Source organism: Globicephala melas, chromosome 10 (assembly GCF_963455315.2).
Source record: "Globicephala melas chromosome 10, mGloMel1.2, whole genome shotgun sequence".
NCBI lineage: Eukaryota > Metazoa > Chordata > Mammalia > Artiodactyla > Delphinidae > Globicephala > Globicephala melas.
The window spans coordinates 5838886-5855240 of record NC_083323.1 but is presented as its reverse complement, the minus strand read 5'-3'; the positions used below and the strand labels follow the sequence as shown (position 1 = coordinate 5855240).

Genomic DNA, 16355 nt, shown 5'->3' with positions numbered 1-16355 from the left:
GTGCAAGCCCTCACTGCCCGCCCGTCTATTTCCAGCTGCATGTGGTTGGGATGAGGCAGATCCAGGGAGGGGGCTGGAGCAGGCGAGGCGTGGGGGTGGCGAATGGCCACTATAAACAGCCTGTCGGCGGTGGGGAAGGACGGTCGCTGCAGCATCTGTGCAGAGGCAGCCAGGCCCGGCCAACGTCCGGGGTGACCCCACCACCAGCCAGGGCACAGACTGCTCCAAAGTCAGCAAGGTTACTGGCAGAGGAAGGACCGCACTGCACACGCTGGGGCACACGTATTCGTCGACAATGCCCCTTTTTAGGCACACGGTTCAGTGCTGCTTTGGGGCATATGTTTTGGTGGTGAAGTATTTTTAAAGAGCCTTCACAAGACACTTATTTTCTGTTTATTTCTCTGAGTTCTGACCCAGCCCTTGGCATATGAACTGCAAACAAAGATGAAGGAACGTGTCTGCTCGCCTGGCCTGTGCTCTGCAACTGGGTGTTTTTCTTTGCTGTTTATGGACTTGGCATTCTCTGCCCTGGGACAGAGCAGGACTTCTTCCCCAGGTCACCAAACTGAGATCTATTCAAAGGTGAGGCTGCCACAGGGCGACTGACGGCACATTTCAACACAGTCCTACCAGTGGGAAGGGCCGCCTCGTATTGTGATGTGGTCTCTGACCTGAACATGCAACCAAAGGGAGAGCAGGAAGGGGAGGCTCCTGACGCCCGCTGGGTGCCTCCCTGCAGCCACACGGACCACCTTGCTTGATGTCTACAGCTCCCTCCCAGGAACATCATCACTCCTCTTTTCGGGGTAAGAACAGTGAAGTGCTGGCCCCGAAGCATGGCTAGGAAGGGAGCTGGGAGCCAAGGCTGATGCGTCTGCTTCCAAGTCCCTGCTCTCCCCTCATCTACAGCAGAGGCTAGAAGGAGCTGGGCCTGGACGTGAGGACAGGGACAGGGGAGTCCTAAGCTCAGCCAGCCACGGGGGGCTGCAGTCACGCGGGCTGCTAAGAGCCCCCCACTGCCCGCCCCTGCTACCGCCACGCAGATCTCAGAAGTTCTGAGAGCGCTGAAGCTCTGCCCCCGTGCCAGGCTTGTGCACGCCCCACCGTCAAACCGCGCTCTCCTGGAGAGTCAGAATCCAACCTTCTGCCCGCTTCACCGGCCAACCACCCATCCTGCCATCACACCAAGCAGCCTGCACTGGGCCCAGGAACGCAGGGCTAAGTCACTCTGAAGCAGGGCTCTCCGGGACCTCCCGGGGCAGCAGAGACCCGCCCCTGGTGTCCAGGGACAAGCTAGGAGCTCAGTGCTGAGGCAGAAGGCAGCCTGAGGGGGCTGTAGGCCCCCAGGGGAAGGGTATGCAACTCAGGGAAAGCTTTCTGGAGGGGCTGATGCCCGAGCTGAGTTGTGACAAGTAGGCGTCAGCCAAAGAAAAAGCACTAATGAAGAGCACGGAGAGGGGTGATTCGGGCAGAAGGAAGAGCAGGTGTAAGGATACGCCAGAGCAGGAAAGCGGGGTACCATTTAGGGAAACGCAAGCTGTCTGCCATGCTGGAGATTACAGTTCTGAGAAAGAAGTAGACAGGGACTGCAGCTGGTAGGGGCGAGGAGCTTGGCCATTGTCCCTGAGGACACTCCAGGCCACCAAGTCATCGAATCACAAGATGTTGGAGGGAGGAGGGCTCTGACACAGCAGCCAGGCCAAACAGGGGTTCCAAACAGTGCTCCTGGCCCCAGGGACCTTGCAGAAGTAGGGAGGGGCTCCATGGAGCGCAGGGCTCTCATCCCTGCCAGTCCTGCCTCCCATTTCAGCAGAGTAGTGTGACCACCGTATGATTCTGCTTGAAACAAATGGTTCTGCTGCTGGAAACAAAACCCCATGAAATCTCAAAACCATTGGTCAAATCCCATCCCTATTTCACAGATGATGGGGAAACTGAGGCACAGAGAGGTAGGGAGTTTCCCAAGGTCCCCCAGCAAGTCCATGGCCCGCAGAGCCTGATTCCTGGCCCACTGCCCTTTCCCCCCAGCACTCGCCTGCTTCTTACAGAAGCTGCTCTGCCCCACCCCTTCCCCCGGCCCCCGGTCCCGAGCTGGCTGCAGGCATGAGGCTGGAGGAGGCCACTCCACCCCCCAAAACAAAACCTGGGTCTCAATCCATCCACCTCCCTCCCTGCTCCGGGATCTCCCTGGTTCTGTGGTGATTTGGGGAAGGAAGGAAGCCCATTTACCAAGATGCACACTGTTGTCCCGTGTGTTTCTTTTCTTCAAGCCAAAGAATTTCCATCAGATCAACAGTTGTAAAAAGCTGGGAGGAGAAGCAAGTCTGAATCCAACTTGTCCTCGGACAGCAAATCCCTCCAACCAAGCGTGTTTAGACCACCTGAATGTGGGCCAGACTAGGGAAAAGCAGGGAGGGGAGGGCGTAAATAGAACAGGAAGAAACCTCTCCAGTTTACCTTGAAAAATACTGGCGTTTATGGAGTAAGTATAGGACTGTCCGAAGCTGTTTAGTTTTACATTAAAATGTTCCGCATTTTTTTTTTCCCAGCAAGAAATGCATTTGAGCTGCTGAAGTATGAAGACAAATAAACAGAGGCAACTCGAGCCTGCGTTAGGGGTTCAAGGCAGCAACACATTGTCTCCAGCTGCCCTCCAGGATGAGAGAGGGCGCCTTCAAAAGGCCTGGAGCGCGGCCCTTTCATCCTGCCAGGGACCAGCCCGGCGCAGGGAGAGCTGTGACCGCTGCGCCGACGCGGAGCATCTGGGCCTCTGCGGTGCTTCCCTCCCACGTGTGCAGCCCGGCCCCTGGGCCCGGCTGCCGCCTCCCAGGATCCTCTCCTCCTCTTCTCCCTCTGCCTGGTGCCCTGTGGTGTCACCTGCACATCTGATCCTACCAGGCAGGGATCATGTTCATTTTGTAGAAAACAAAACTGAGACTGAGAAAGAGGGGGCAAGGGTCCAAGGTCACAAAATGAGTATGTGGCAGAGCTGGGATCGGAAGCCCTGATGCCACGTGACCCATGCCGACGCATGAGTGCACAGGAACCAGTGCAGGAGGAAGGAGAGGGTTCTGAGCCGGGAGGGTGGTGAGCACCGTGTGGAACACAAGGAACAGTCCCCAACGGTCCCCTGAGCTTCACCCCCAGCTCGGAGACGAGGCTCGTCCCCCCGCCTCTTCACCAGCTCAGAAAGGACGTCCACTTTCTTTAAAAAGTATTCTGACTTTGCACACCAGGAATGAGTGATACTTAGGTAATTCACATCTGCTGAGCCCTCGTCATGTGCCAGGCATGTACCTTGCAAAGCTTATCTCATTTGGTCTCTGCGTCACCCCCGTCGAATAAGCGCTGCTGTTAGCCACGCCATACAGACGAGGATACAGAGGCCCAGAGACGTGACGTTACCTGCTCACGGTCACACAGTTAAGTGACAGATCCAGGACTCAAAGCTGGGGAGGCCGAGTCCCGATGCTTCCTGAGGGCCGGGACTACGTCATCCATCTCCCAACTGCGAGCCCCCAGCCCAGGACGTGGCACCGGGCAGGTGCTCGTGGAATCTTATGAAACGAATGAACGTTAAGAGCTCTGGATTTTGACGCCGTTTAGAAGCTCTAGGCTCTCACGTTCTCCCCGAACCCCAGACCTGACTACCCCACAGACCTCTGAACTTGTGTACCATGTCCATTCAGATGACTACTGATTATCTCAAATTGAACTTGGCCAAACAGACTCTTAGCCCACCCCGCTCCCCATCCCAAAATCCGTCCTACCCCCCAGTCTTCCCCGTCTCAGCCGCAGCAGCACAGCTACACAGTAACTCCGAGCAAAAAACTAGTAGTCCAGGGCTTCCCTGGTGGCGCAGTGGTTGGGAGTCCGCCTGCCGATGCAGGGGACACGGGTTCGTGTCCCGGTCCAGGAAGATCCCACATGCTGCGGAGCGGCTGGGCCCGTGAGCCGTGGCCACTGAGCTTGCGCGTCTGGAGCCTGTGCTCCGCAACGGGAGAGGCCACAACAGTGAGAGGCCCGCGTACCGCAAAAACAAAACAAAATAAAACAAAACAAACAAACAAACAAAACCTAGTAGTCCGTCTCGATTCCTCTTTTCCCCTCACTTCTTACATCTAGTCCATCATCAATTCATTTTGGCCCTGTTTTCAAAACATACATGAATTCAACCACTTCTCATTACTGCCACCACTGTCACCTGGTCAACCAACATCTCTGACCCAAATCGCCACAGGGGTCTCTGCCTCTTACTCCAGGTAACACATTCTCTACTGAGCAGTCAGAAAGCAAATCTCTTAATTAAAATGTCAGTCCCTGGTTAAAATGTCCCGTGGTTTCCCAACTAATTTAGAATAAAATCCCAACTCCCTTCTAGGGCCCACAAGGCTGCACATGACCTGGCCCTGCCCGCTCCCGACCTCGTCTCCAGACCCTCTCCCTCCCTCCAGATCCTCCAGGCACAGTGACCTGTGCCCAAACTCACGCAGCTTGTCCCCACCTCGGGCCGCCGCCTCTGTCCTCCCCTTCTGCCTGGAGGGAAGGTCTTCCCAAGATCGTCACAGGGCAGCTTCCTCCTCCTCTCTGAGGCCCCCTTCCCCAAGTGCCCACCCCCCAAGAACGTGGATGGACCTTTGTAACTGCCTTGACAGGTAGAGCTGGGTGAAAGTGACTTCTGAGACTAGACTGGAAAGCTTCCATGCACTTGTGTCTTATTCTCTTGGGACCCAGCGGCCATGCTGTGAGGAAGCCCACACCAGCCCATGTGGAAAGACCGCAAGAGGCTGCCCGTAAGTGTTCTGCCTGGCAACCAACATCGACCGTTAGACGCCAGCAGAGAAGCCCCAGATGAGTCCAGCCCCCATCAAGTCAGCTCTGGCCTCACGTCTTCCCAGCTGAGGCCCCAGACACCGTGCAGCTCAGAGAGCCGTCCCTGCTGCGTCCTGTCTGAATTCCTGACCCACGGAACCTGCAAGCAGAGTCAAAGGGTGTTTTATGCCACTAAGTGTGGGGTGGTTTTTATGCAGCAACAGTAACAGGAACGCCACCCTCTCCAACACTGTCATCCTGCCTCCATCACTTTCTATCACCTTATTTTATTGTTTTTCACTGGAGTTGACCTGACTGAGCTTACTCTACTGAGTTATGGGTTTACCTGTGCACTGTCTTCCCCCCTCCCTAGGGCGGGTGCTTGGGTGCTTTTGGTCGCCACTCACTGTGTCTTCAGCACTTAAAACCAGGTCTGGCACACGGCAGGTGCTCAGAACAATGTTTCTGAATAAACAAATGGATGAATACTAGGTTGGAGGCTTGTGTCACTGCGAATATAGCCCTTTCTACCTGTCATTAGAAGCGTGAACATTTCTGTGTTTCTCGTGAACCTGGGAGTCCTGTGCCACATGCTCCATCTAATTCACTTGGATCTCTGCTATGTGCCCAGCACAGAAGTGTGCTGAGCTTGAGGGCCCTCTTCAAACTCATTCATTCATTCATTCTGCAAATGTTTATTATGTGCCTGTGATATGCCAGACACCACACTAGGTTCAGAGGAGGAAGACGAGATAAACAAGATAGCTTCTGCCTGCAGGGGAAGAAGGGAGGACCCCAGCGCAGAGCCACAGTGCAGGTGTGTACCACGTGCTCACAGAAGACTCTGGAGCAAAGGGAGGTGGAGGTTGGGTCTCGAATGACAAGTAGGACCTCAGCAGGTCATGCTGGGGGAGGGGTCTCAGGGAGCAGCCCTGAACAGCAGGGAAGGGTAGGAGGACCGTGTGGATTTAAGGAAGCCCGGGCCAGAGGGTGCAGGTGGGCAAGGATGAGAGGTGAGGAGAGGAGGCTGGCAGCAAGCACCCTGGCCTGAGGGCTTCGTGAGCCGGCGGGCAGAAGAACTGGGTGCTCCCGTGAAAGTGATGGGAGCCACACGAGCGGGCTCAGTAACAACAGGGCTCCGCGCGCTCACACGGGGTGAGACAGTGCCCCAAAGCAGCTCAGGGGTGAGCGGATCCTGCCTCGGCCCGGGAGGCAGGGCAGACCTGGGGGAAGCCTCTGGGGCAGGGGTCGCCCTCACGCCCTCCAGCACGCCGCCCACCAGCCTGGCTTGGCAGACGCCAGGGTTTCTCAGCGACTCTCAAACTCAGAGCAGGGCACATCTAACCCCCAGTGAAGGAAGCCCCTCCCTGATCCGGACCAGCCTCCCGGAGCTGGTTCTGTTCGGGGTGCCATGAGGCAAGGGGCGGGCAGCGGCTTACAGGCTTGAACTGGCAAACGCACAGACCTGGGCTCTGGTCCCAGCCCTACCACTTCCTGGCTGTGTGACCCTACACAGGTCACTTTCCCTCTCTGAGCCTCAGTTTCCTCATTTGTAAAGAGGGGATACTAATGGCTTCTGCCTGTGGATGCTGTGAGAACTGAACGACGGCACGTGAGCACGACATCCTGGGCGACTCCAGGTGCACGGCAGAGGTGCGGCCGAAGTTCCTCATCTCACCTAAGAGAAGCTGACTACCTAGCACAAGGCCGGGCGTACGGTAGGTGCTCCCTAAGTGTTAACGGGAACGTAGCGATCCGGTTAACAAAACAACTGTTCTGTTGAACCTGGCTCCAGATGACTCCTCTTCATCAGGGGAAAAAGTGCTGAGAAGCAAGTCCGAAATTCAGACTGTGGGCAACGTGAGAACCGTATTTTTCAGTAAGTCAAGATAAAGACTGGGGTCGCAGAAAACATCTGGCTAAGTGAACTAATGGCTTTAGGGAGAAAGGAGCCTTGCTTTGTGGAGTCGGGAAAAAATTACCCACTGCTGGTTTTAATTTAAGATGAAAAAAATCTTATTCTATTAGCCTAAATGTTGCTCTTATGTCCAATTGCGTGGAGTTTGGAATAATATTTTTCAAACAGAACTACTGCTATTTCAAGTAATTACAATGCTAAAAGCAGTCATCTGGGGTTGAGCAAGGATCTCATCATGGTTTCAATTCCCTCTGGTGTCATTTTCTGTTATATTTGAGAAATTCCTCAATAAAGATGTCAAATAGAAACAGGGTTTTACTCCCCAGAGGACAGATTTGGCCATCCTCCAGGACACAGTCCCAGGCAAGCCATCTCCACAAGAAAATAACCTCATTTGCTCAAAAAAAGAGAAAAGGTTCGACTGTGAAAACCCAGGCAAGAAAATAACCCTTCAGCCATCAGCCTCATTTCTCCTAGTTAGCTCAGAATGCTTTTCAGACTGTGCTGACCAGGCTCGGTTCCAGCCACCATCCCGAAGGAATTCAGTGGTGGTTGAGAGCGGAATGTTACAACCGGACGAGACTTTTGACCCAGACTTGGAGACAAAACAACGGGAGACGCAAACAGGCCTAACTGTCCCTGACGGGTGATGGGTTGTGGAGTGGGGCTCAGAGTGACTGGCCAGAGACGGTCAGGACCGCGCAAGGCAGCGAGAATGCAGAACACAGAACCTTGCCACCACTCAGTCCGCTTCTCACCCCTACCGAACACCCACTGAGGGCAGGCCCCGTGCTGGAAGCTTCATCAGGCAGCGTGAACACAAGTCCTACTGAGACAGAGCAGGCAGTTAAATGACCAACAGGTTGTGAACAATAGGGAATGGCGGGGAGTGCAGCAATCGGGAACGTACACACACCCTCCAAAGGCGGCAGCCATGGTGCGGCTCCTGCCGGCTGCTGCTGGTACCACACTGAGACGTGGGCAAGAGGTGCCCCTGCTCTTGGCTCAATGCCTTGAGGGTCCCTGTGCTGCCCCTCCTGTGGCTGCAGCCCTTCCAATACAGTAAGGAGTCCACAGGGGGTCATGGCACCTGGAACACAAACACCTGTTTGAGACCCCAAAATTCCCTGTCCACATGGCCCAAGTCTGTCTCTTCTCAGAGGGACAAATAACAGGACCAAGCCAAAGGGAAGGTGGTCTGGGGGCAAATGGTCAGAGCTTACACATTCAGGTTAGGACGGAGCCAGGGGTGAGAAGAAGGGGCGGAGAGCAGGCACTGCCCATGCTACCACTTTCTGGCACAAAACTCCAAGGAGTCCTAGATTTCTCAATTCCAGTCTAGCCTTCCAAGTCATTAGGAACACTTGTCAAGGTAGAAAAGATTGAACATATTCTAGTTTGAAGCTTCGTGATGACTTCCACGTTGGAGCACATGGGATATGCACCCCTGCCCAAGTCCCACAAAGTCAGGGGCTGGGTGACTATGGCCAAGCAGGAACGGTGCTGGAAATATTGATTTTTATGTGACACCCCCTTGATTTATAAATGTTGACAAATAATTCAATCACCACCACCATCGTCACGGTCACATCATCAACATGGTGGGGAGAGACCAAACATGTTTACAGGCTGGAGGAGGGCTGTGGGCTGCCGGCTTGAAACCTCTGCAACACCCAGCACCCGCGGAGAATTTCACATCAGTACGTTCAGCTCTCCAGGTCTACTTTCATATTTAATTGTCACAGTGACACCAAGACAGGCATTTCTGACCCGCTCTGCAGTTAGGGGCACTGACACATGGAGAGTCAGTAACTGGTCTCCAACATAGAACGCATGAGTGGTGGTGACAGAATGTGGGTCACATCTTCCAACTGCAAGTCCAGCTTCCTCGTACAGTGTTACTTGTTTCAGCCAGTGTCTATAAGCCTCCACGATCCTGACACTGTGCTGGGTACTTTTTCAGCGTTTTATGGGTGAGGGAGTTGCGGCTCTGAGAGCTTACGCGGTCAGGCGGGGCTGGAGCCAGTGGGAGCCAAGGCCTGTCTTCTCTAGAGCCGGAGTTTTGTCTTGAGAAGGAAAAAGCCCAAACATAAGGAGGTCTGTCGGGAAGCGTCTGCCCCAGCTAAAAGCAGAGGAGCAACAGAGAGAGCCTTTTGTCGGCTGCCGTATGTGTGAGTTAGAGCTGTAGGAAGTTGCAGTCTGTGCTCGGAGGCGGGGGTGGGTGGAGTCTTACCCAGTTCCTTAAATTGATGAGTGTAAAAAGAATCCACCGTGAAAATCCTGTTGAAACAAAGACCTGCACAGACTCCATTAGTTTGGAGGCGTTGGGTACACCTGCCGTAGCCAAGAACAAGGGTGATGGGCTTCCCTGGTGGCGCAGTGGTTGAGCGTCCGCCTGCCGATGCAGGGGACGCGGGTTCGTGCCCCGGTCCGGGAAGATCCCACATGCCGCGGAGCGGCTGGGCCCGTGAGCCATGGCCGCTGAGCCTGCGCGTCCGGAGCCTGTGCTCCGCAACGGGAGAGGCCACAACAGTGAGAGGCCCGCGTACCGGAAAAAAAAAAAAAAAAAAAAAAAGAACAAGGGTGTTTACAAACAGGTGACTGCCCGGGGGCTGCAGACGGCAGGCCGGGCCCCCACAAGGCCTCGGGGGCGTCAGACCAGCCCACCGCAATACATCTGGTCCGCAAGCCGATGACCAGCCTGGTGCCCATCACGTCTGTGTGCTCGGTGCCAGGCACTCTCAAGATGCTTGACATCCACGATCCCACTCAGTCCTCGCAAGAGCCGTGCCAGACAGAGGACTGCGAATTCTGTCTTACAGGTGATGAAACTAGGCCTGGAGGCGAGTATCACCTCCAGGCCAAAGGTCACGCAGCTGATAACCGGCAGAACCAGGATCTGAGCCCAGAACTGGCAGTTCCCAAGGTCCGTCTTCCTGACCACTGGGGATACTGCCTGCTGCTCCATAGAGACCGTCAGCTCTGCCTTCACGGACTAATCAGTTTCTGAAATGTGCTCTATCATCTGAAAAAAGGGGCGAGCAACTAGGAAAGTTAAATGCTTATGCTCTTGGGAGGATTAAAGGAGAGAAATCTTGAACAGCACTGAACTTGGCGTCCGGCACAATGAACGCTGTGCAGCCTCGGTTCTCCGCGATCTCACCAAAGGCTCTGCCTGCCGTGGCAGCCCCACCTCCCGCTCTTCCTCCCAGCACCCCCCCCACCCCGCCCCCCCCAGCCCAGCCTCAAGGGGCCACCCACAGCTCTCCACGCAGGCTCTGCCCTCGACCCAGTAAACTGCTCGCCTACCTTTGGAGATCCTGTTGGATGCAGTCCCCCTGAGGAGTCAGGCCCCGCCACCCCCCAACCCCATGCAGGGATAGCTCTTCGCAGACCCCTCTGGGCTTTAACAGTCCAGACCTCCGTTTTGGCACTTATTTGGGGGTGTAATTACATGTTTATGGATCTGTTTCCCATAACAAGCTCATCTGAGATCCAATATGCATTCAACAGAAACAGGCAGAGGAACTGAAGACGAATACACCACTAACTCTGGAAGTTTCGGAGCACTTGGGATGTCCAGCTTCTATGCCATACACCAAAAAACCAGCTGCCACAATGGAAGGTTTACTGAGCCCTTCCAGGAAGCACGGCATCGAAAGCCATAAAAAAAAGTCCAAATAATCCTTTTGACCCAGTAGTTCCAGGAAGACTTGCTAAGGAAACAGTTGGGGAAACAAGAAAAAAAGTTTTATGCCCAGAATCACCTCTGGATTCTGATGGTAAAAACAAACAAAACAAGCAAGGAATTTCAACGTCCAACCACAAAAGGGTGGCTGAGTCACCTACGGTAATACTAATGCTTGTTTGTTGACAATTTATACTCGCCAAGTGCCAGCCACTTCACTGCACCATTTTATCCTCACACACAACCTAGTGAGGCAGACAGCGTGTTACCCCTGTTGCAGTCATGGTGACAGGAACCACTCTGAGGACTGAGAGCCCTGGGACAGGCACACTTCTCAGCCGTCTGGGCACGATCGCAATTTCTGCTCACAGCAGCGTGTGACACAGCTGCTCTTCACACCCTCCCTTTACCAACAAGTGACTGAGGCTCAGAGATGTTAAGAATGGGTTCACAGCCACACCACACTCCGGCCAAGTCCACGGTCTTACCCTCTAAGCTCCAGCCACCGTTCCCCAGGTCACTCAGCAGCCGGTAGCAGAAGAGGGCTTGGGGGACCGGGGCATCTGCTTTGGGACCACGTGGTTTCTACCAGGAGACGTTCCTCCTGCCACAGGCTGCAAACCACCTCTATTATGGGTTGAATTACATCCCTCCAAAGATGGCGAAGTCCTGACTCCCAGTGCCGATGAAAGTAACCCCTTCCGGAGATAGGTGACTGGCAGATGACCAAGTTAAGATGAGGTCAGTAGGGTACACCCTAATCCAATATGACCGTGTCCTTAGAAAGAGGGGACATTTGGCCAGAGACAGGCATGCAGAGAGCAAAGACAATGTGAAAACAGAGGGAGAATGTGATCTACGAGCAAAGGAAAGCCTGAGGCTACCAGAAGCTAGGAGAGAGGCATGAAACAGGTCCTCCCTCAAAGCCCCCAGAAGGAACCAACGCTGTTGACGCCACAACTTCAGATTTTAGCCTCTAGAACTGTGACAGGATACATTTCTGTAGCTTAAGCCACTCAGCTGTTACTTTGTTACAGCAGCCCCGGGTTGTTAGTCACTTATCAAACTATGAGGCAACTAGGAAAAGGGTGATAACAGGGGCCACAACTACAGTGTAACCACACCTGGCTGCAGAGAGACGCCTGAAGGCAAACACACCAGAGTAACCAAGATACTTTCCAGTTTTATCTTGTGCTCCTACGTTTCCCCAATTTGACCCAGAAAGTTTGCGTTACTCATAAGTTTTACACAACTGTTTTAAAAATATATGTATTTGAACCAGGAGAATCTGGAGGTGTGTAAGAATCCTTGTTATGGGCTGAACTGTGGTTTCCCCCAAATTCGTATGTTGAAGGTCTAAGCCCCAGTACCTCAGAATGTGACTGTATTTAAGACGGGACCTTTAAAGAGGTAATTACGTTGAAAATGAGTCGTGAGGATAGCTTCTACTCCGATATGACTGGTGTCCTTATAGGAAGAGGAGATTAGGACAGAGAGAGAGAGACAGGCATCAGGTACCTGCACGCAGAGAGAAGACCATGTGAACACCCAGCGAGAAGGGGGCCAGCTGCAAGCCAGGGAGAGAAGCCTCAGAATAGAAAGAGACACATCAACACCGTGACCTCGGACTTCTAGCCTCCAGGACTGTGAGAAAATAAATTCTTGTTGTTGAAGCCCCTCAAGCTGTGCTCTTTTGTTACGGCAGCCGTAGCAGACTAAGACAAGGAACCAAAAGAGGGCAGTCCTTCCCACGACCCCCCGCACTGCCAGCTGGAGCTGAGAAACAGGCAGGGTGTGCCCCGCGGGCAGGGCACAGCTGCTTCACTCACCCAGGCAGTTGTGTCCGTCGTGTGCCAGCATGAAGCCGTCAAAGCAGGTGCACCTGTAGTTCCCCGGGATGTTGATGCACTCGTGGACACAGCCCCCGTTGTAGTAGTCGTTCTCACACTCGTCGATGTCTGCAAAATGAGGTGCACGACAGGTATCAGAGGAAGAGCCTGGGGGTCCCCTCTCCCCCCACTGCTGAAGTCACCGGGACTTGAGTGGTTAGGGGATGACTCAACAGGTGTTCACTAAAGTCCTTGCTGGGGGCGGGGGGCCCAAAGGTTACAGAGATGCCACGAGGTTGGCCACCGCCTTGGGGAGCAGGGCCACGTGCCAGGCATGTTTGGGGTGATTTTCAGATCCCCCCTACAGAGAAGCAGGCGAGATTCCCACCCCTATCTTCCCCCTTTGAAGCCCTCTCAACACTAACAGCACGCAGGGATCCTGTCTAAAATCCCCCCAAACTGCCTCTTTTCAGGATATCTGAAAGCTTCCCAGAGGTGGAGACCTCATTACTTGTGAGGTAGGGGGTATGGGATAAATGAACTTTGCACACCACCAAAAAATGTAGCTTCTGGAATGAGAGAAAAGTCCACACACTCCCCCCAGAGTTTCCTTCCAGATCAGCGTCTGAAGTCTGAATTTCTACTGCTCCAGTTTCCTTGTCACAACAAAGCCTTCTGCCTCATAAACAGTGGCCAATAGCCTTTGTAAAGGTCACCCTTTTTCCTGTTTTAAGTCTTTCTCAACATTTCCCATCAGGGGTCAAAGAGCTATCGGTTCTGAAGTTCCAGAGAGATCGGAGAGACCCTGGAGAGCAACAGAAGCGAGTCTAGTTAACATTCAATGAGCTGCTTCTATGCCCGAGTCCCGGGGGGGCGACACCACGCGCCATCACGGACCCAGTCCCCATGCTAACTCTGAAACATAGGCACCATCGTTGTTATTCCAATTTTACAAGCGCATCGGAGAAGCCGAGGCACAAGAAGGCCACACCCTTGCCACGGTCACACACCTAGAAGGGCTGTAAGTGGGATTCGACCAGTGCAACCCCCCAAGGCAGCAGAGGGGAGCGGGTGTTCAATCTACCCACCCAGACCTCCACAGGCTCTGCAGAGAAGCAGGAAAGGGGGCAGCCAGAAGTGTCCCACAGTGGAACCAGAAGTTCCCCAGTGGAACCGGAAGTGTTCCCACAGCCAAACCAGAAGCAGTACTGCCCCGTCTCAGCAGTACTAGAAGTGCTTTGCAAGAGGCTACCACGTGGGAAGAAGCAGTCTCTCCTCTACCTGGTCGAAGAGGGATTTTCGAGGCCCGGCTCCAGCTGTGAAAGCCAGGAAGGGGCCAGCCTGAAGAGAGGGAACTGAAAGCAACCCTGGCCGTTCCTGCAAATGCCTGAGGAGCTGGCACAGGGAGACATCCAGCTCCATGCTCTCTCCAAGCGGTCCAGAGGGCAGAGCTACTCACAGCCGGGGAAAGCCAAGGGGGCCAACTGATGTTCACGGGCAGGTATGTCCATCTGGAGGACAGGGCCTGTCTCAGGAGGTAGTGAGCTCCCTGACTCTGGAGGTGATCAAGCACTGTCTGGGACACTGCCAGCAGAGGGAATAACTTCATTGGAAACTGCAGCACTGAAAGTGCTAGAATACAGGGTCTGAGCTGCGCAGCCTCCTCCTGGTGCCCACCCACCCTGCCACGATGAGGGAAGAATAAGGTTGCCTGGATCCCCAAAGGTGCAAGAGACAGGGGGTTTCCTGCTGCAGAGGCCATCAGTGTCAGCTGGGAAGCTGGCTCAATTCTGTAAGTCATTTGAATTGTTTTTAACCATTATACTTAATGCACTTAGACGTTTTAAATAACATTAAAGCAGGATGTAAGATTCTGTGTTTGAAAGGGCACATGGATTTATAAAGACAGATATTGATTACTTCCCAATCTCTGCAGCTCCGACCTTTTGCTAGAGCCCCAGATACACCGATCCAACCACCTCTCCCCCTAGATCATCCACACTCACGCCAAAGGCAACACGGCCCAACTTTAACTCATCCATCTGCACTTCCCTGGGGTTCCCCATCCCAGTGAATCCTGTTATCCTTCCACCTCTCCGCTGACACCTATCAGCTACCAACACGTGAATTTTCTACACTCTTAACGTGGGTACAGTCTGCTGACTGGTCGCCCGTTTCCACCGCCTGTACGCGTGAGCGTCATCTCTCATCTGATCCGAATCAGCAGCTCGCGAACTGCTGTCTCCCGCCTTTCCTTCATTCAAGCAGGTGACTCAAAAGAAGACGGCTTCCCTGGTGGCGCAGTGGTTAAGAATCTGCCTACCAATGCAAGGGACAGGGGTTCGAGCCCTGGCCCGGGAAGATCCCACATGCCGCGGAGCAACTAAGCCCGTGCACCACAACTACTGAGCCTGAGCTCTAGAGCCCGCAAGCCACAACTACTGAGCCCACGTGCCACAACTACTGAAGCCTGCGCGCCTAGAGCCCGTGCTCCCAACAAGAGAAGCCACTGCAATGAGAAGCCTGCGCACCGCAACAAAGAGTAGCCCCTGCTCACCACAACTAGAGAAAGCCCGCGCACAGCAACGAAGACCCAACACAGCCAAAAATAAAAATAAAAAAAAAGAAGAGGGCCTGATTCCACCTGTGGGGGTGGAGCCTGATCAGTCTAACTCAGAGAGTAGATGGCATAGCAACTGCTATGGGTCCCAGGGTGGGCACATGACTCAGGCTGGATCAGTCAGACCGAGGGGAAGGACTTTTATTCCATGCTTGGGCAGAAGAATTCTCTCTCTCTCATGCTGTACCTCAGGATGCAGGTATCTACTCCTGAAACATATACCAGCTTATTTAATTTTCACAGCAACCCTCTGGAGTAGGTATTTTAACTCCATTTTATGGTTAAGCAAAATAAAGGGCAGAGAGGTAATTGCTCAAGGTCACATAGTAAGTGGTAGGGCAAGGATCAAAACACGTGTCTTTCGGTTTACAAAGCCCATGTCCTTTCTGGTAAGTTAGAATGCCCATGACATGCCAGGCACTGACAGGCAAAGCACTTTATATATGTTATTTCACTCTTGGCACATTTACCCTATGTACCAAGAAAGTGTAATCTAATCATCAAAACATCCATTCACACCTCATCCTTCCACCTGCGCCACATCCATACACACACACACTCGTGTGTGCACCTACCCATCGACCCAAATAGCCAGCCAGTCAGTCACGCATCCACTCATCCAAACATCCACCCACCCCCCCACTATCCATCCATCTAGTCCCTCCAATAAGCTATTCATTCAGACACCCACCCCAACCATCCTTCCATCTGCCTATGCATGCTAAAATCTATCCATCTAAACATCCAGTCAGCTGACCACCCTTCCATTTATCCAATCACCTATTCCCCATCTACTTATCCAGTCAAACATCCACCCGTACAAACGTGCATCCGTCCATCTAAATATTCAGCCAGACACCCATCCTTCCATTCACCTAAGCATCTATTTATCTAAATACTTATCCGTCTAAATGTCTAACCATCTATCCATCTATTCATTGATCCAAACACCCACCCATCTATCCAAACACACACACACACACACACACACACACACACACGCACCCCTACTTGTTCATCCATCTATCCAGCTCAACATTCACCCATCCATCCAACCAAACACCTATTCATCCATCCATCAGTGACTTCAAACATCCTGCATCTAAACAGCCTACAAAATACACACAAAAAGGTTTTCAAAAAGAACAGATGTTAGGATGAAGAAAGAGAAATGAGGGTTGCGGAACAAGGGAAAGCTGGGCAGTGTATGCAGAAATACACTTGGTAATTCCAGCACGATGACAAAAGGAAGGCCTCAAATAGGACTTTGAGTTTCCTAGAAACCAAGGCAAGGAAGGAAACACGATCAGTTATAGAGTCACCACATCCATAAAATTCCATTGAACAAGCTGCTTTGAGGGTGATAAGGTCTGAGAAAATCGTCTTTCCCCAATTAGGATAATCATACACCCATATTAGCCTGGCATAGTTCCAGTTTATGCTGTTGTCTGGGTATAATTTTTAACAGCAACATTTTCACTATCAAAA

General features: G+C 53.1%; 1 protein-coding gene across 5 annotated transcripts in view; it reads right to left on the bottom strand.

Moving 5' to 3' along the window:
* Window positions 1-16355, bottom strand: part of SCUBE1 (signal peptide, CUB domain and EGF like domain containing 1) — a 131067-nt gene that overhangs the window by 96593 nt on the left and 18119 nt on the right. For all 5 annotated transcript variants that reach the window (XR_009565479.2, XM_030855708.3, XM_060306272.1 and 2 more), the window contains exon 3: window positions 12248-12376. Coding sequence is in view for 4 of the 5 variants with exons in the window: in XM_030855708.3 (XP_030711568.2) it covers window positions 12248-12376 (129 nt within the window). In the remaining variant the exon portion in view is untranslated. The remainder of the gene's footprint in view (window positions 1-12247; window positions 12377-16355) is intronic.